Consider the following 21967-nt stretch of genomic DNA (forward strand, 5'->3'; position numbering starts at 1 on the left):
TGCTAATCTTAGCCTTGTATTATTTAATGAACATACACTGTTGAGTCTTTTTCTTTTCATTATTTTCATTTTTACTGTAAATGTAAATAATCTTTAATGTGTAAATGTATATGCATAAGTGATTGTGAATTCAATAAGTACATAAAAAGTAGTCGAAAACTTTGTACTGCATAGTGAATAAAATATGACAACGTATATAAAGTACAAATTCAAAATGAAAAAAGGTTAAAAAACCAGCAAACAGCTGTTTCGGCACTCTAAAATACAAGTGCCATCATCAGTGCAATTAAAAACGAAGACAGGTTCAACCCGACTAAAACACAGTCGAGGCGAGCATTGGAATGAGAGACGAGTTGTAAAAGATATGAGAGCAGTACCGGAAACGATGACGTCAAGGTTACGTCAGAACTACAGAGGACAGTTGCACTCAGGAGAAAACGTCACAGACAAAAAATAAATCAAATAACAGACTTCCAAACACTAGGAAAAGGGGGAGTGCTAGACAAATCATTGACGATTAAATTAGCATTTTTCCATATGTTGGCTCAAAAATTGGCTGCTTTTGATCTTTTATTTACTGTGCTTTAGCCATTTGTTCAAATTCCATTTTACTTTCATCAGAACTGAATTACCAACGAGGTATTGCGGTTGATCGGGGATTCACATCAGATATTATTGATACCATTTATAAGAAGCTATGTAGCTCAGCTAACAAAAATCAAACACTTGCTCCTGTGAACTATTTGAGTTCCGTTGTCTTACCCTTTTTTCCTAAAATCAGTCTACAAATTGCCAAAATCTTAAAAAAGTTTCATTTTTCCGTCACTTTTTCTCCTGTTAATAAATTAAAATTTTCCCAGCTTAAACACCCTGTTCAGAACCTTGACAAATGGGGCATTTATAGTGTTTCCTGCCAGTGCAAGTTGGCCTACATTGGGCAGACTCGACGATCCCTCAAATTCCGGATAAAAGAACACGAAAACTACATCAAAAAACAGGATCTCAAACGCTCCTCTATTGCTCAACATTGTTGGTCTTGTGGCCATAATTTTATTTTTTCTTCCGCCAAAGTTATTCACGAGTGTTCGTCCATTCATGATTTAGATTTTTGGGAGTCATATTACATATGGAAAAATGCTAATTTAATCGTCAATGATTTGTCTAGCACTCCCCCTTTTCCTAATGTTTGGAAGTCTGTTATTTGATTTATTTTTTGTCCGTGACGTTTTCTCCTGAGTGCAACTGTCCTCTGTAGTTCTGACGTAACCTTGACGTCATCGTTTCCGGTACTGCTCTCATATCTTTTACAACTCGTCTCTCATTCCAATGTTCGCCTCGACTGTGTTTTAGTCGGGTTGAACCTGTCTTCGTTTTTAATTGCACTGATGATGGCACTTGTATTTTAGAGTGCCGAAACAGCTGTTTGCTGGTTTTTTAACCTTTTTTCATTTTGAATTTGTACTTTATATACGTTGTCATATTTTATTCAATTCAATAAGTGTTTGGATTTTTTTGAAATATAAAAGTCTGTTGTACCTTATAAAATAAAAATAACTAGGGTGCATTAGCAATGCTTTGAAACAGAAAAGTGTTTAACTGCTGTAGACACATTGCACCCTGGCAAGGAAAGTGACAAAACTCAAAATTTACGAAAAATGTAAAATCTAAATTAAATGCTCTTTCTTGCCAAACTCGCTCAAAGTTGCAACTGGTGCGTGGTGGTGCATAAATGATATAATCAGTAGGGATAAATTATTAAATTTTTATAAATTAAGACAAATACTTTCGATCTCTAAGTGTGCATTACTAACTTAAATAAAAAACAAACTAACCAGTAAACATCAAATAATAATTCTTTTGCCTGTATTATAATATTGGAGACTCAATCACTTAAAACTACAAACTTTAATTTTCTCCAATGCAATTTTTTTGAGCTGTGTCACTTTTCTTTCCAAGGTGCAATATTGTAGATAGCAGATGGTTTCTTAACAGATTATTGGGTTATCTATCATATCATAAAGTGAGAATTGGCAAAAATTTTGCTTTGTTCTATGGGCAGACAGAGTAGTAGAGATAAAAAATTACTTCATTTAAGACAGAAAAGGGGCTGATTAGTACTTGAAAGAACAAAAATGTGTTTTTTTTCCCCAAACTGTTATGTTTCGAGACATTTCAAAATATTAATTACTGACTGTAGGCTGTAATGTTTTCATTACTCTATAAATATCTATAATAATACGCCTAACGTTCATTCTTGTTACTGAAATAAGATTGTTATGAAACCATGTCGAGCACACCATTTGCGTGTAACTGGAGTGAGTTCCGCTGGTCTAGGAAATCCCGCTCATGCATCATGCATCTGAGACATGTCTATTTGTCAAAGTATATGTGGCATAATTTAATATTAATACTATTTAAGAAATAATAGGAGACTATTTAAGAAACTATATATATATATATATATATATATATATATATATATATATATATATATATATTCTTTGTTTAACAACTATTTTGCAGGCTATTTTTCATTAAGAAGCAACTAAAACGACTTTTTTAGGACCATAACTAAGTGGTAGCCCTGTTTTAGAAGCGTGAAGCTATTAGTCTTAACTTCCGTCAAGAACTTAGAATTGCAAGTACTGTGTATTTCAAAATTGAATTGTATTTATATTTTACTGGTTTTCTAAAAGCCACAACAACAAGGGAGAATAAAAACTTACCCAGAAATGAAGTAAAAGTTAACACCAATAAACAAAATGCGTGAAGAACGTCAAATTGTAACTTGGATCAGATTTATTAAACTAAAATGCTTCTTTTCCAGCACACTTTGTGAAACAAATCTTCTAAGGATAAAAAATATTTGATTTCTTGCCATCTGGATGACTAACAATCCGTGGTACAATGTTTACATTAAAAAAAAATGTTTTCATTGTTTTGATATTTTTTTTATAATAAATCTTCTTAAGGCATGTATGTTTAATTGTAAAAAGACGAAATTGAAATCTCTAATTAGTTCTTGTCTATATTTTTTAGAATATGTGAATAACAGCCATGAAACAGGGCATACCAATGATATTTCCTAAAAAAAAAAATAGGGTAATGGTACCAGTAACAGACATGCTTAAGACATAGCTCTCAGGTTAACTCAATTTTCTGAGCCTTTTAATGTATTTAGACTTTTAAAACTATTTTTCTCTCATGCAACTACATCTCATCTAACGTTTGGCTTCTTCCGGATCCTCTGAATTAGTTGATTCTATTTCTATTTGCTCAGTTTCGAAAAAAGGTCCGACCCCAGTAACAGACACCGACAATTCTGATGATACCCAGTGACGGAAAGGATGAGTAATGGATAAAACTCCTATTTTCTCTTGAAATGTGCAAAAGTTCTTTATTTTTAGATCTAAATCTGTATTAAATTCAAATGAACATGAAACATCGACAGACCTTGTGGTGGCTGTTCATAACCTTATACCACTGCCTTGTAAATACCAACTGCCTCATAAAATCCATCTCATAACACTAGATGGTTGCACCATATTCATGGGTTGCAACAGTATTAGTTTAACCCGCCTAAAATTCTTATTATTTAAATTCAAACTTACGACTCTGTTTCTGATGCCGTTACCCTATTTTCGATGGGGGAAAAAAATTAATTTTGACACAGTTAAGTTGAAATTTCAGTGCTTGAGAAGTACAAAGATATTTTTATTTTTTAAAGATATTAAATAGAATAAAAATATTAGTGAGGAACCCACTTTTGTGAACTCACCCAAATACAGATAACTTGACATTGCATTAAGATTTATTTTCAAAAACTACCAATCACATATATGTATATATATATATATATATATATATATATATATATATATATATATATATATATATATATAAAATTAAGCAAACAGAATTACAAATATTAAACAAATTATAAATAACAAATGATGATAAAAAGGAAAAATGCAAACAGCTATTAAGTAGGAATAGAAAAAGAGTGAATCCAGAGCTCATCAGCCGTGGAGGATTCATTAATTATGGTCAAAAGACCAAAATTTTAACTATAAACTAGAAGAGAATGTTTAAGCTCCAGTACATGTAATATAGAGTAACAATGGGCAAACGCACCACACGGCTGATGAGCTCTGGATTCACTCTTTTTCTATTCCTACTTAATAGCTGTTTGCATTTTTCCTTTTTATCATCATTTGTTATTTATAATTTGTTTAATATTTGTAATTCTGTTTGCTTAATTTTATATTTACTTGGCTTTTTAGTTTTGCTGCGTTGCGCATCTATGGGCTCTTGGTGTGGTCTTTTCAATATTTTTCACTTTTATTATATATATATATATATATATATATATATATATATATATATATATATATATATATATATATAATATTTTTTAATATTTTTTTTTCTTTAAACAATATTTTTATGTTTTAGATCTTTATTGGATCAAATTAAAGAACTTCAAGCTACAATAACTAACTCATCCATGAAATCTGTCCAAACAAGCACATGTTTCTTGGTAAGTGTCTTGAAAACATTCTAAATATTTTGTTGACCTTTTCAGCATTTTTCTTTCATCCATTTTAACTTATTTAAGTGCTTTTATTATTCAGATTATTTATTAATTTATATTCATTTTCTTTCAGTTTTTATTCCTGTCTTTTGCATTATTTCTTTTGCCGAGCTTTTTCCAAAGTTCAACTTCTACCAAGTTTCCAATGTTGAAAAAGGATACCCCTCTACCAGGTATGTGGGAAAAGCAGAAATTCATAATTTGGCAAAATTATTGTGGATCAAGCTTTATATGTTTTTTTTTAAGTATTGTTTACTAAAGACATAATTTTCTATCATAATGGCAGTATCTACAAAAAAATGGATTTTAGAGATACTATTTGAATATGTACATACAAAAAATTTATTATTTCTTTTCAATTAGCAATCACACATTGGGAAAACTGCATTATTCTGCGGAATCAAAAAATTTCATAATTAATTTTCAGCATGGTCCCATTCTGAAATTTTTACCATGTGTAGACCACATCAGTAAGCAGATTTTTTTTTTTCAGATTTTTAAAAAATCTGCTTTTTAAAATATTCAAAGTCAAGTAATGTTTTGCTTGATCTTGAAATATTAGTGTCACGTAACTTTGCCAAGTGTCCTATCATGTGAAAGCCTATTAAAAGAGCTTTAAAATGACACCTACTACAAAACTCTAATTCTTATAGGAGCTGAGAAAAACTAATTTTTGCAACTATCAAAATGTCACTTTTTGGCATTTTTTGAGTACTTTGGGCAGTCTCACTCAAAAAACTAATGGTCAAAAAAAGCCCCCCGCCCCCCAAAAAAAAAAAAAAAAACTCAATCATCACGTGGGTAGACTCATTCCTGTAAATTTTGAAGAAATCAACGATGGATCAATTTTAGAGGTTCGTTGATTTGGTGTGGAATTTCAGCTTTTTGTAATGCTGTTTATTTTACATTTTGAAATGCTTTTGGTGGATTGTTGTGATATAAATGATACAACTAGTGGAGACTTAATTTCAGGTTCACTGATAATATTCCTCATAAAGACATAGGTGTCTTAAGGGTCACCCCAAAATGTCATTTTTTTTTTTTTGTGGAGGGAAGGGGTGTCAAATTGTGAGTTTATGACGAGGGAGAAGAAATGGGCAACAAGTGTGACATCACACATTTTTTAGAACAATATGCTTATGAGAAACAGTGCGGCATGTGACAGGGGGACAGGGAAGGTGAAGTGTGACATTTTGTGCCAAAAGGAGAAGGGTCCATTTTTTTTGAAAAAATACTTTGTATCATTTACGGGAAGCCTTTTAGTGAGTGTTTTTCTGTGTTGTGAATTGGTAGAGATCCCTGACATTATATGACTTCCAGCTGGAATATTGATAATTTGTCTAACTGTACTTCCTTTTTTAGGCCAATCACGGTTTCTGCTTGAGGCACGTGAAGGTGTTGAATCTGCTCACATTAGTGAACAAATTACTGAAGAAAATATTTCTCAAAGCCATGTTGATTACTCACAGCTAAAACCCAATGTTTATCAAACCCCATATGATAATGCAATTGAGGGTCTGCCAGCTGCTACTATTAAAACAGAAATGTTCGATCCTGAAGAATCCAAATTGATTCCATTGCATCTCCGAGAGTACCACAAGGATGGTCCTACTGGATTCATGCAAAATGAAAGTCACTTTGTTGAAGTTAAAGAAGCTCCAGATCCTAATACAGTTGTGTTAAAATTGAACAGTTAGTTGCTCGTTTATATCATCTATTATGCATGTTTTCATTTGACATTCATGAATATCATTCAAAACAATTCTCTACGAGGCAGGTCCTCAATAGATTATTAAATACCAATGATTGATTTTTAAATATGCAAAATTAGTACATGTGCTTTGTAAATAATGCAAATTTATATCTAGTTATATGTTTAAGCATATGTATGTTATTTATATTATTGGTTTGGGTATGATTAGAGTAATGCTGCTGGTTCAAATATTTTTTAAAGTAAATTTTCATAATCAAATATATCATTTAAATTATGGTGAAAGATCTTAAAACAGTTTTGGAAATTCAAACAGTACCGATTTTCCATTCATAATTCTCATTACTCTGTGAAATATGGAAGATTTCTTGTCTCTTTTATTGGAGTCTATGGCTCTGGGTCTGGTTAATAACTAGTGAGGCACATTGACACCTCAAATTTTAAAGGTATTTTTTTCACTGCCGTTTCAGATGCTTTAAGTGAAATGCAATGTTGTTTTACTTGAATTTATAACATTACAAAATTATCCAGCTTTGCCCACAGCTATATTGAGGCAGAAAAATGTGTATACACCTTTGGAATTACTTGAGTCTGCTCAAACAATGCTCACAATAAATTCAAGTTCAGTTTGTTATTTCCAAAATTTTAATTAACCAATCTGGCTCAATTACTCATTATTTCTGCCTTTCTTCATAAAAGAAAGGTCAACACGCTTTCGTCAACACAAAAGGTCAATCAACTCACGCTTTAATTAGTTTTATGAACAATTTTCAACTTTTGCACTTTTTTCATCTCTAAAATGATGTGAAACCTGAATATATTAAAGCTTTTCGTGAATTCTGTACAACTTCACATAATAAAAAAATATTTTGAATTTTCTGTTGGAACCTTGCCTAGGACGATTTTTAATTTTGTGCCTAAATTTATTCCAATCCATCAAATGGTATAATTTTTTTTAGTAAAGACACACATACACAGTTGTTTTCATTATACAAATTCTTTATATAGTATGTATATAAAGAATCACATTTAATAATAATTTACCATACATAATAAATTTAACAATTTGCATTATGTGAATGGTAATAGTTATACTTGTACATATGTACCGACTATGTTTTTTTGAAGCTGCTGAAATTCCAAGACCAGTCAGATTAATTAATATCTGCTTCTACTATTAAATTTATCATGTCAGGCTAGGAGCTGCCAAAAAAATATTGCTTCAAACACGGATGTTTTAGTCTCTTTGACTATTTTATGTATTAAAATAGTAGCAAATTTAACATGTTTCCATTGTACCTTTTTTTCTTTTTTTTTTGTGAATAATGTGCCATGAGGTCTTATTACTTTTTTTTTTTGAAGCAAATTTTTATATCAAGTTGTTTTTTGTGTGAAGATATTTTTTCTTAGCTATTGCTCAGTTCATCCCTATTATGAATTCAAGTTTAGTGAATTGAAGAAGACTCAAGGTGGTTTGAGTGCTTGATAAAGGTTCAAATCAGCTGGTGGTACGATCGAAATAGCAGCAAAATCTATAATGTAACTTGACTATTCCATGTCTAATTACAAAATTATAACCTTCATTAGAAGATTCTTTATGCTTGAAAATTGATCAATTTTCTCTACTGTAGCTTCTTAGAATAAACTAGAAATAGTTTTTTGAATCATAAATTTTCCCTAAATATAATCCTTTGCATTTCGGATTATATTTCAGTTCTGAATCAGACTTGATTGTATCTTTAGAGATAACCTAAAATAGTCTCTGATGTTCATATGTTTTTTCCATGAAAGTTATATGCATTTTCAAATATGAATATTTTACACTATCAGCACTTTGATTTTACAAAAATAAAATAAAATAATAATAATGAAGTCTTTTTGAAAAGTGATGTTCAAATTTATTTCCCAGTAGGAATAACCTTTGAGCCCAAATACTATGCCTGAGCCGAATATATTAAATGACAGCAAATTCAGGTACTACTTCCTTCCTCTTAGTTTCGTCATTGAAAAAAAAAAAAAAAGCCAGAATAATGTAAAAAAACATAAAAATAGGAAATAGGCATTGTGATTTTGATGGTGCTCAATGTGCAAAAATTCTGTAAATAGTGTGAACAGGGGTGATTGTGTTCCGGTATTTTACCGGATTTCCGGTATTTACATCTTGATTTCCGGTATCTTCATCTTCGAAAATACCGGAACCATCCTATATTTTCAGAAAAACCCACTTTTGTAAAATTTAGGTCGATGTTTAATGAAACGCCGAAAGTCCAAATTGAAGACGTTTCGTTTGGTATAAAGCGTAAGCTACCGTCATGTTTTGCAATCTCTATGGTAATTATGGAAGAAGAGCTGGGGTGGGAGATGGAATTAAGGCTAGATAAGAAGAGGAAGGAGGGTTACTTGATGTTTTCCCCCTTAATATTTTCTTTTCAAGATGACTAATAGCGTTTTTCTGTTGCATATCTTAATATGCAGATGATGTAACTAGGGTTGCCCATTCCCCCCCGACTCCGATGGCACCCCTCAATTTTACCAAGCCCCCTTTTCTCTCAAGAATTGCCACCCACTAATAAAAAGACTTAAATTCTTCTAAATTAATTTCTCCAAAAGTTTCTGTGGTATAATCTGCTTCATGACCCCCCCCTCCCCTCCCGACACAAACACATGAAAATCCTTGCTATAACTATATTATTAGATTAAATTGCTAAAATATTTATTCACCAAGATGGCCTATGGCTTTTCTCTGTTGTAGATGCTTATGTAATAGGGTTTACAGTCCCCCCTCCATTAAATGTTGAATTTAACAACTTATATCTATCGAAAATATCGATATTTGGAGATCGATATATCGTGACATTAAAATTCGGATATCGCCTAGCCCTATTGCGCAGTGATCATAATACATTCTGCCCTTTTTGCCTCAAACTTACTTAATTCTGAAATATTTATGTACTTTTAGAAAATGAATGTAATAAATGGTTAAGGATTCAGATACAATGGAGGAAAATAAAACATTCTTTGAAAAATTTTTAAAAATGAGAAAAATTAAAAGAATTTAATTCTCTCCATGCACATGGACATATTAAGTCCAATTAAAACTTCAAGTTTTAGCCCCAACAAATGATTATGTATGTAAATAATGTGTGCATACACGTAATGTGTATATGTATGACCATCAAAACACTTTTTCTTCTTAGAAAAAAGTTCAGGTATTTTTTCATGGAGTCACAATCACCCCTGGAAAGAAAGAGAGTGATAAAAATTTTGAATTTATTTTCTTGAAAGGATGTAAGTCATTGAGCATTTGCTAAAGAAAGGTCTATCTAGGAAACTTTTAGAGTAATTTATTAGTAACTGATAAATATCGCTTCACTTTTTCTTTCACATCATTGATTTGCAGACATGTATTATTCATATATTCAGTAAATTACCGCCCAATTAGCCAGGGCTAAAGCAGAAATACATGGAATACACCGCCAGCTCAGTCATTTCTAGCCGAGGACTGCAGTATTGTGCTTATTAGCACTTTGTTTTGCACTCTTGGCTTCCTTAAGAGGTTTTCCATCTCCAGCTCAGTCACTTTCCTATGCTGGGCTGCTGTTGAGTGCTAATAAGCACGAAACTGCAGTCCTCGGCTGGAAATGACTGAGCTGGCGGTGTATTCCATGTATGTATTATTCATATTGAATGATTTCCATAATGTTTCTGCAAAAAATACCTCAGTGCAAGAAGACAGCTCCACTTTTTAAGAATGTTGCAGGAATCCTGAAACAGTTTTAAAAATTCATTTTCATGGATTTTGTTTTGGTTTTTAATATGTTAGAATTTATCTCCATGAAACTTAATTTTGATGATATTTTGTTAAAAGTATGTTAAGCGTTGGAGCTGTCCCATTGTTGCACTAAATATATATTTTTATAGAGGATCCGACTATCCAAGTGTAATCCACAGAATAAGTAAGGAACTATACTAGTGCGTGCAAGATCTAAAAAAGCTCATACATTTAAACTGGCATACATTTGCTGGAAACAATAGCAATGTATGTAAAAGAAAAGAACGGCTCATTATTTCTAACGGATTACACATACTTTGCAAACCATGCAAACTAAGTAACATATAAAGTTAGGTTGCACCAAAAAAAATGTAGGAGAGTCGAATTTTTCATACAAAACTAGTCTGGTCACTCATTTACATGGGTCAAGAGTAGATGTAAAAATCAGGTTTCAACTTGGCGTAAGTTAGAGAAAAGTCTAGTTTTGTTGACCTAGAAAATTTTGAGGTCATAGGAAGGAAAAGGGGATAAATAAATGGGAATGTCTACAAATAGATTTTATACTTGTTTAGTAAAAAAATGAGTGCATTTTTTTATATACAGTAAATTATCATGCAAAAAAATTTTTTTTTTTTTTTTGAAAGACCAGTTAAACTTCATACTGGATAATCCGGCAGCAGACTTTTACTATCATTCAAATAATAGTTGGTTTTAATACGAAAAGAATCTCATGATAAACACTAAAAATAATATTTTTTGCAGTTCTTTTCTTTTAAAATCGTATGGAATATTAGTTGGACATTTCTATTTCTTATACAGAATGAAAGGCAATATTATTTTTACATATTTCAACCCAAAACCAGCAAAAAGTGGAGCTGTTCCTTTCTTGCATTGAGGTCTTCAATTGTCGCTTATGTTGTCTTGTGTCAGCTAGGCTGGCTAATTTGGGATGCGCTGCTTCACTTTTCCGACGTTACTGTAGTTTGGTGTGAAGTCTGACTTCCACAATACACATGCCATAAAGACCTGTTTATAGGGTAGGCACAGTGTTGCCAGATTGGGGGAAATTTCCCCATTTTGGGGAAATTTGGTGCTCTCTGGGGAAATGTGTTTTGAGGGGAATTCTATCGCGAAAATTTTTTTCTTGGGGGAAATCCTAGGGGGGGAAAAACCTCGGGGAAAAAAGATTTATTTTTCGTATTTAAATTTGCGTCAAGAAGTAGTAGTTACATTGTTTGTATCAAACAGCATTGGTTTAGCTTTGCTCAACTTTATGGAATTCGCATTATGTGGAATATTATGCTACGGAATTCGCATTATCGTTCTGCATGAGTAACTAGTCGATAGGTGAAAAAGGTAAAAATAAGTGATGAATAATGTTTTTGGATAAATATATACAAAAATCATAGTTTAAATGTACATACAGAAGCAGAGTAGTAAATGCGAGTAGAAAAAAATATTTAGTTATTTCCTATCTTTCGGTCAGGCTCTTGTATTTATGACTTGTGGCACCCGCAAGGCTTTGCCCGTAGTAGAAAATTAAAAGGTCTATTAGATCCCCTATATATTTACAAATAATGCATGATGAATTTCTCGCCAATTGGCTTGCCCATGTTACGGTTCCATGTTATGATAACTTGGTAATTTACTCGTCCATCTTATGATAATTTTGCTCGGGAAAATGTTTTTAAAATTGGAATAGAAAAAGAACAAAATCGAATTTTCAAAAAATTGCTTAAAGGTGCACACCCTCATGCTACAAACTAATTCTTTGCCAAATTTCATGAAAATCGGCTGAACGGTCTAGGCGCTATGCGCGTCACAGAGCTCCTGACGATATCCAGACAGAGAGACTTTCAGCTTTATTATTAGTAAAGATAAAGAAAGATAAAGAAGACAAAAAAAAAAAAAGGGAAGAAAAAAAAAGTTGGGGAATTTTATAAGAAAATTTGGCTATTTGGGGAAAACATTTTTTTTCAACAGACAAAAATATTAGAGGGAGTCGATTCATTTTATGAAAATATTAGTGGAAAAATAATTTTTGAATTTGGGGAATTTTGATAGAAAACATCGTTTTTTGGGGAAAAGTTGAAAGGGAATTGGGGAAATATGGATTTGACCATCTGGCAACACTGGGTAGGCACAGCACACAACATATTCATTCAAATTAGGAACAAGGAGAGGAGAGAAAGTATATCCATGGGGCCCGAGCCGGGATTCGAACCCAGAATCTCCCTTTCTGCATTTCTCCAACCACTAGACAAGGCGGTCAGCTTTTGTCACTTATAAATTTACTTATTCTTAAGCTCCACCTATGACACATCAGGTGCGGTTATTTTGCTATTTAAGTACAGGGGCATCCCTCGTCTAACATACTTAATTCGTTCTGTGTAGTATCGAAACTGTGTTATATAAGACTTTTTTATAAATGATTTTTTTACTCATTTTTTAACCTAATTAATCACGTTCATATCATAAATCATGTCAATGTGTACCATGTCATATCAAAACCATGTTCCGTGTTATATCGAAACCGTATTATAAAAGACCTTGAAATAATGGAAATCAAGGAATGTGTACCGTTTTATATCGAAACCAAGCCATAAGGTGCAAATGTTATAATAGTGGAAATTTCGGCTCAATAGAACATACAAACGAAAACTGGCAACCAGAACATACAAAGACATACTGATTTGAAAATAAGAGTTGTTATAAACGATAAAACTTAATACCTTAAATTAAAACTTATGCACAACAAGAGGAAACTTAATCCACTTTTCTTTCTATACTAAGAACAAAGCACATTATAAGAAAAAATATCTGCGCTTTTTGGTAGCAATTAAGTTTGTCTAAGCAACAACAACAAAAAATAAAATTTAAAATAAAATAAATCGAATCGCTCTATTTATTTGATATTTTGACTACATTTTTCATTTATCGTTCGCCAAATTTAACATATGTTTAATCCTAATATTATTTGCTTACAGTGCATTGGAAACAAAATAATATTCATCTTTTTGCTTTTAGAACACTGATGAGAAAAATCAAGGATGTATTTAAAATTTGAAAGTTAGTGTTATACGGGAAAACCACACTTTTGAGCCCAAGACAGACAATTTTTCGTAAAAGTTTCATAAAAACAAAGTAAAAACTTATTACAGTTATTATCATACATTTTTAACAGTGCAAAAATTTAATTTTTTCTTTTAAAATTTGAGTTACATCAAAACCGTATAATTATGAATTAAAGTTTTGTACCATGTAATATCAAAACTGTGTTATAATAATCACAAATTTGGTACCGTGTAATATCGAAACCATGTTGTAGAAGTACCATGTTATAGGAGGGACGCCTGTACTTATAATTTACCTATTTTACAGAAATCAGAATGGAAACTAAGTACGGTTATTTTAAATGCTAGTGATTGTAGTTTTGGGCTATTTTTTAGTGAATATAGAAATAGTTGTCATTATAACTTTTATTAAATGAAGTTATATTTAACTGTTTGAGAAACAAAGATTTGAATTTCAGTTAAATGAAACATCACTGAATTATTTTTAATTCTTTTTTAAGAAGACAAACATCCTTTTGCCATTTGAAAATGTGCATCTCTTTCTATAAAGAGGAAAAGAGGTAAAAAAAGGGAGAATTTTTGTTGAAGTTATACAAAACTTGAGTAGTCACTTTTCAAAATTGAAGCAACAAAAGAACTTAATATGTTAGAATTGTGTGTATATATGTTGCTGACTAAAAATATTTAAAACTATTGTAAATATTTTTTTTCCTTGGATCTGTTATGTTTTAGTAGATTGTGGATTGTTATTCTTGTAAAGAAATATTTTGAAGCACAATGACCTGTAACTGCAAGCGTTCAAACTAGGATATATGTTTTATTTGTACATAAAATATTTCACCAAAAATGTATTCTGTTCTAAGTTTTTAAATAAATTTTTAAAACCAACCATTTTTTTGTTTTTTTGTATATATTGAGTATGTCAATCAATTTTTTGATCACAGCATGTTTCTGTTGAGCTGTTTTAAAATGAAATTTTAAATATTAAAAAAGCTAATTTTTCTAATTCTCTCAAAAAGGGCTCCAGGGTACAACTCCAGCTTGTTCTCTTAGCACATAAGGGGTTATAACCTACATCTTATGGAGTTACTGATAAGGGGCCATTCATTAATAATGTAAAGGTCCTGAGGGGGAGGGGGGCTACAAAAATCTGTACATACCCTTACTTTGGGAGAGGGAGGGGTCAAACAATTCTTACGTAATATTTTCCAAGTTAATACCTTTTATTAAAAATCGTGCTGTCAATTGGTTTGGAAGAGATTTCATTTGCTTCTTGAAGGTAAAAAAAGTATTAGGATGAGCTTCTTTTTAATTGTTTTAAAGAATGACTGGTGTAAAATATAATTCAATATTTGCCGTGTATTTAATATTAAAATTTAGATATTTGCCGTGTGGTTGGCAACATCAAAGAAGGGCAGAAAAATTTAGATGTTGCTAGGGAGTTTGACGTCAGCCACAGGTTTGTTTCTAGAGTTTGGAAATCATTTCAAAGAAATGGAATGTGTAAGCAATACAACGTCAGCAGAAGATTGGTACTTAGTGCTAACAACGAAAAGGAACCAGCGCAACACAGCTACTGAGGTAGCAAAGCAGTTTCCTGCTGCTACTAGCAAGCAAATATCCCGAAAAACTGTAGCCAGATGTTTGAATGCAGTAAGACTAAATGCCCGTCAGCTTGTTTTGTACATCCCATTGTCTAAAAGTCGGTGTTTTGCTCATTTGTAATGATATCTTCAGCATCGCATTTTGAGAGAAGTCCACTGGGCTTGTGTACTATTCTCAGATGAAAGCAGGTTCAGTCTGTCGTCTAATTGTGGACGACACCTAACCTGGTATGAGAATGGTACAGCACACAAGCTGGCAAATATAAATGAAAAGAACTAGTACCCTACAAGTTGTGCCATGGGTAGGATTATAATCAATGGCTCTACATCACTTGTGTGCTTTCAAATAATGAATTGTGGGCAATTTGAACAGTACCCGATACATAAAGGAAGTTTTACAGCTCCAAGCTACTCCTTTCCTGCAAGGATTGCCAGAGGCTGTATTCCAGAAGGATAATGCCCTGCCAGGACTGTCAAATCCTACTTTGATTTACAGCAGGTACAGCTTCTTCTTTGCCCTGCATATTCCCCGGATATGTCACCGATTGAACATGTGTGGAATTTTGTTGGGCGGCATCTCATTCGTGATCCTCGTCCTGTTGCTTCGTCAGACGAACTTTGGTTGTGCATACAAACAATATGGAATACTCTTCCGCAGGCAACACTTTGTTTCACTCCATGCTGAGGCGTGTAGCAGCTCTTATTGCGGTGTGTGGTGGCCACACAAAATACTAATTTCTATCTCTTTTTATTGTTTGGTTGGTTTGAAAATGTAATCATTTATTTGTACCATTACCACTCCACTGTATTTAATTTCATTCAACTTCCTTCATGGTGTTGCAATTTTCACAAACAGGAGTGTATTAAACCAAAAAAGAAAGAAAAAATAAACATTTTTAATTAAAAAAAAAAGTGTATTTGAGACATAAAAAGGTAACTTTTCACTAAGTTTCGTGAAAAAATTGATTTTTTTGTGGGAGATAAAAATAAAAAACCAACAAGTCTGTTTTTTGATTTTTTTGCATAAATTTTGAGGTTATGTAAAAAAAAGTGCAAATACAAAAGTTGTAGATCTTTTTATTACTAACAATTTTGTCTTTTAGTTTTTTTCGATAGGACTCTTAGTTTTGTCGGAAATTGCAATAAACCGTTTTCAACCCTTAAACCTCCCCTCCTCCTCCCTCCCCGACCTCAGATGGCCCGTAAATTATTTTTCCTATTACTTTTATTATATTTTCTTACTTTTCTAATAGGTTTCATCCTGTTCTAAATTTTTTTTTGGTTTCAAACATTAAAATCACTGGTCTATTAACTATAGAACTGGTCTATTTAGCAGTTCTAGCTTGTACCTAGATAGACTGAAACTATAACAGTGGCCTGTAGAAATTTACAATAAAAATTAAGAATTCTCTACTTCCTTTTACATGCTGTCACATAAAAAACTGCTGTTCACTTTACAGTTGATTCTAACTTAACCTGATAGCATTGTCAAACTGCAATTAGGAACTGCGTAGTGGTGTAACAAAAACGACCTGCTTTTTTTTTTTAATTTTGCTGTAGGGGGGAAAAGCTGTCATTTAAGTTCAAAAAGAAGAAGAAATTTCATTGCTTTAATACAACATCTTGAGGTGCCGCAACAAGCTTAAATTTTGATAACAAACGAAATTTTCAATTAAAAATTAGATTACTTTTTATGGTTCCCTACTACATATGATACAAAAGAAGATAGTAAATACATTTTTTAAGCATTAGGTTATGAAAAACATATTACAAAATAGTTTTTGAAATAAATCATAATATACCATAAAAGACATTAAAAATTCAATTTTTATCATTTAAAGTATCCTTAATGATTGTAAATAAATGGTTAAACATGTATGATGTTTGTGTTTACTTCTTTGACACATTAAACTTTTTTTTTTTTTGGATCAAATAACGGCATGCTCTTACCTGAGTCAATTTTTGCCCTTACATAGCCATCTTCATGACTGAACCATACTTTAAGAACCGCTTCGGTTACATTTTTCAGAACTCTTTCTACTTCTTGTGCCTGTCAAGGGAAACGCAGAAAGTCTGTAACTGGGTCTACTTGACTTTGACTGATTGAACTTTTGATGCTTTCATATAAAATCTTAGAGGGAGTCACTAGACACATGTTTTACCAAGGGGGCTTCAGTTATGTCATTTTCACCCCATGACATTATATCGATAGAGTCTTTGGCAGCAAAGATTATTTGTGGAACTTCAAACTTCCTAACTCCACCTCTACTTTGTGTTCTTGCATTAAACACACGTCGTAATCCAAGTTCTATTACATTTCTAGGCTCTGCATAGGATAGCCAAATGGAGTTTTTCGGCTACATCAAAACACCAATTTCTTTGCATGAACGGGTCTATAATGTTCTTAAAATCACGAGAGAGATATCGTGAATATAAGATAAGCTAAAAAAAAAAAAAAACTGTGACCCACTTCCCCCAATCAACTCTAATTTGAAATCTGAAACTTAGAATTCAAATTATGTTTTTCGCAATAACGAGTTGCGACAAGATGCTACTCATTGGAGTTATTGTTTCCAGAAACGGCTCCCCGACCCCCTGGGGGGGGGGTGTTAGTTACGTGTGTATAGTTAAGCGCGTGTGTAGGCTTACTTGTGTGCATGTAGAGGTGTGTGTATGTGTGTAAAGGCATGCGCATGAGTGTATATGTGTATGAGCATGCATGTGTAGGACACATGGATGCCACCGCCCAGCAGAAGTGAATTTCGGGGGACATTGCTCCGGACCAGAGAGGAGGTGTGCCTGCAGAGGCCGGTAGTGCTGCAGAGCTGAAAAAGGAACCACAACGACAAGGATGGTCAAGTGAGAACAATTTTCAACCATGATTATTCAATTAGAGCTGTAAGTGCAAGAAGGCTTAAACTTAATGTTAAACAACACAGGAGCATACACTTTAACAATGTACTGAGCCAGAGTCTAGAGATTTTCAGTTGCCACGTACAATCAAAGTAAATCTAGTGAGCAAGTCCCACTTGATATAGCAACACGCATATCCAATAAATATTTCTGATCTGCACTTATTCCTGTATGTTCTCAAAAAGAGGAAGGTTATTTTTAATAGGTAAGAAAATGATCACAGGAAGATTAGAACAAGTTCCCAGTTATTGCCCTATTTCACCTTAAATTTTAACGGGTAAATCCACTATTCCTTATTCATTTATACATTATATTTTGTAATTCTTTTCTATGTGACTGTTCCTTATCAGAGGAACTAGAATCAGCAAAAATGTCCCTTAGAGGTGTCCCGTAAAGGAGGTACTACTGTATGTATCAAATGAAAATTGGAACAAAACCAAATAAGAGTGAAGTACTTAAAACAATTTTCTATAATTTATTATAAACATATTTGAGAAGTAGTCACAAACATGCTCAACAATTTCACTGTATAGTGATTCAATTTTGTGTAGATGTTTTGACAAAGTATTCAATTACAGTCAGACTTCAAATTTTATAAACATGCTCACAGAATTTCACATAACTCGAAACATTCTTTAATTCCTCAAGCTATTAAAAAATGTATCTAAAGATCAATCTCATCTAGTTGAAATAAAATTTGAAAACATTTTCTACCCTAAGCATTCATCAGTAAAACATTTTCAAAGACAAAACATGTTGCACTAATCTAATGCTAGACACAAACACCTAGTTTGATAAGTGTTTTAAAATAATAATAAACCAGCCACTTTCAATTTTTTGCTATGAAATAGTCAAAAACTGATGATTAAATATTAACTTACAAATAAAATTAACAGTTGGACCATATTAACATGAATTGTTTGGATACAAATATATCAAAGTTTACTAATGGTTTGATTTAAATTTATATAAAATGTACATCAACCTTGAAATGTGAACAAATTTCACCCTCCATGAATGAGAAATATCTGTACCTCAAAGCTAGACTAATGTAAGTCAGATAATCATCTCTTTATAAGCAAGAGGGAAAATAATTGCCTGGTGCATACAAAGGATGGGACTTGCAGTCTTAACTGGTAAAAAATTACACATTTTTTTTTAAGAACTACTTTCACATGGCTCGATGCAGAATAGTATTCTACATATACCATGCACTAATAAACTGAAAATCGCAATTTTTGGACTCATGTTAATCTGGTAATCTTTCAGCTAATCTCTGAGGTACAGATATATGAAAATAGCTATTGATTATGACTCATTGCAAAGATTATTTAAGTTTTTTTTGAATGTAAAAGGATTCCAGAAAAACATGTCTGTGTTTTTATAAACTTTTTATCCTTTTTGTGCTTTTAAAACGTTGTTTCATTTTTATTCAAATAAAACTTTGTTTATATAACTCACTTTTGAGTGGCAGCTCACACCAGGAAAAGGGATCTCTGTTAGCACCTGTCATTTTCAGTTTCGCAAAATCATGAAAATTTGCCAACAGAAACAAGTTTTTAGTCTAAATTTTTGTATAATTACTCTAACTGTAGTTCCAAATTGATGTATCTTAATACATGAAAATGGTAATCTTACATTATTGTCTTTTCAATTCATTAATTTAAAGGAAATTGTGTGAATTTTTGATGAAGATTAGCAACATTCTTTTTTTCTTTCGGTCTTTAGTCTAGAAATCTTAGAACTAACATGCATGGCCACATAAAGCAATTAAGCCCAGTAGTTTTCATGCCAGAAATTGGTAGCCTGCCTTTCACCAAAAAGCAAGCACATATACTGAATCCAATAAAAACTGAAAAATACTATTAAAAATAAAAATGTTGAAAAAAAGTTATAACAGTACTTAATTTACCATAATTACTTAGTCAAAGAGAAGAAAAGTAATGCATGATGGCTTTCACTGCAGCACAATAGATTGCATGCACTTCATATGATAAGAACAAAATTTTAGTTCTGAGAATTCATATGTATTATGTTCAACACACTTATTCATTTTATGCTAATGAATGCAAAATAAAATAATAAATAATTAATGTGTGGTCTTCTAAAGTGACCATGAAATGAGATTCTAAACAAGCAATAAGCTTCAAATGCAAGACAGTATTTTAAAAAATGTATTTCTAGATACATCAGTAGAGGTTGAGATATGACAGGCATTTTAAAAAAGTAAATAAATAAAGATATTGTGTTAAAATGTCAGTAATCCAACGTTATTAAGCACAAAACTTGCAAATGATTGCAGACACGTGTTTCGGTGTTACAAGGAACACCTTTTTCAATGCAAAGAAGTGTGAGCTTTTGGATGAAAAGTCATCCGAGAAAAGCTTTTCTCGGATGACTTTTCATCCAAAAGCTCACACTTCTTTGCATTGAAAAAGGTGTTCCTTGTAACACCGAAACACGTGTCTGCAATCATTTGCAAGTTTTGTGCTTAATAACGTTGGATTACTGACATTTTAATTTTTCAGCACAAAGGTATTTATTCTTTATAAAGATATTGTGTGTTAAATAAAGAACATATCCTGTAAATTCATTGTCAATTTATTAGGATGAATTTACTATACAACTATTTAATTAGCCTTTAACTAATTAACTGCAGTTTACTCATAATTCAGTATGATAAAGCCAACCAGTTCCTAATGTATTAAAAACATGAACATTTCATACTTTTAAATAAAAATATTTCATATTCCATGTTTTATAAAATTTAAATTTTCATACCATAATTAAAAACCAATTATTTTTTGACATACTAAGTTTAAAATCAAATGAATATCAAGATAATTTTCAACACAATTTTAAGTAATTGATTACTTTCAATTCTAAAGATACTGGGGTTTTAACAGTATAATCCAGTTAAAAATGTGAGTTACATCAAAAACTGGTTTTTGTGGTTAAAAACCAACCATCTTTGTTTTTTTAATCAATGTGTGGCCATTAAATTTGCAACATTAAAGTCTGTTCAAAAATTTCACAAGAGCAAAGCAGTTGTAAATAATAATGTAGTAAAAAATGATAAAAATAGTGACTGGTTTGAAGAAAATTGAATGTTTATTGTTCAAGGATCCATACCATAGGATATTAGTTGACTAGGATTTCATTTATATTGTATCTAGATAACAAATAAAAGTGTCCAGTTTCTAATCTCTGCACAAAAAACAAAACAAATGTAAAATTTACATATTTACACAACATTTACAAATCACAGAAAGAGCATGAGATGTATAAAAATGCATTTAAAAAAGGGTTTTAAAAGATATGCATTCTAAAATCCATTAAAATTATAAATTAATGAAATTGTTGTTCATCTATTTTATGTTCATGAATATTTCATAACTAAAATAAATGAGCAACATAAGAGGCCATTCACTAAATATGCAAAGATCCCAAGGGGAAGTGGGGATTGGAAAAATATCTACATACCCTTACTTTGGGGGGGGGGGGGGGGAGGTCAAACCTATTCTTACAAAATATTTTTAAAATCAATATTTTATATTAGAAAGCGCAATGTCAAGTGATTTGGCAGGTATCATATTGCATTTGCGTCTGGAGGATAAAAAACATATTAGGATGAGCTGCTTTTTGCTTCTTTTAAATAATTAATAATGTAAAATATAATAAAAGAATTGCAATATGTATAGTATGTTTCATTTTTAATTAGTACTGCATCATATACAAAAAAAGTTGAAAAAGCTTTCAGTCTAAATTCCAACTTTTTAACCCATTCTTTGCCCCGGCCGATACAGGATCGGCCGCGCAGTTTGTGTTAATACTGCACCGGCCGATTCAGGCTCGTCGCAAGAAAATGGTTCCTAACTGCCTTCGACAAACCTGTGTCGTCACGGCGTTTCTAGCAGTTTTTGCTTTGCCCGAATATGTGTCGGTGATCCTTCCAGGGGCAGAACCCTGTTATTGCGCTTCTCTGTTGGGTTCTGGTGCTTTTAGGGGAGCGGTAATCAAGCTCTTCTCTTTAGACAAAATATTATAGTATTTCACGAAACTTGTTGTAATTTATTTTAATAAGATATTAACCTTTCAAGTAATCCTGGATGGGATACATATATTGCTTCAAATAATCAGGCATTATATTTTTATCTTTTTGCATTCTGGCATTTGAACTCCTGATGAACAAGTGTGAAAATATTTCCTTACACATTTAACAATATTTCTATGCCTGAATAAAGCAAATAAACAGAAATATTTTTTCTTGTTATCAAAAATCCAACTTCTTACACAAGC

General features: G+C 32.0%; 1 protein-coding gene across 2 annotated transcripts in view; it reads left to right on the top strand.

Annotated features, from left to right (window-relative positions):
- LOC129230697 (cyclic AMP-responsive element-binding protein 3-like protein 3) overlaps positions 1-14036 on the top strand; it is a 34443-nt gene extending 20407 nt beyond the window's left edge. For both annotated transcript variants that reach the window (XM_054865120.1, XM_054865127.1), the window contains exons 10-12: positions 4456-4540; positions 4668-4767; positions 5957-14036. In XM_054865120.1, the coding sequence (XP_054721095.1) occupies positions 4456-4540; positions 4668-4767; positions 5957-6291 (520 nt within the window). In that variant the 3' untranslated portion in view covers positions 6292-14036. The remainder of the gene's footprint in view (positions 1-4455; positions 4541-4667; positions 4768-5956) is intronic.
- The last annotated feature ends 7931 nt before the right edge of the window (positions 14037-21967 follow it).

This window comes from Uloborus diversus, chromosome 1 (assembly GCF_026930045.1).
Source record: "Uloborus diversus isolate 005 chromosome 1, Udiv.v.3.1, whole genome shotgun sequence".
NCBI lineage: Eukaryota > Metazoa > Arthropoda > Arachnida > Araneae > Uloboridae > Uloborus > Uloborus diversus.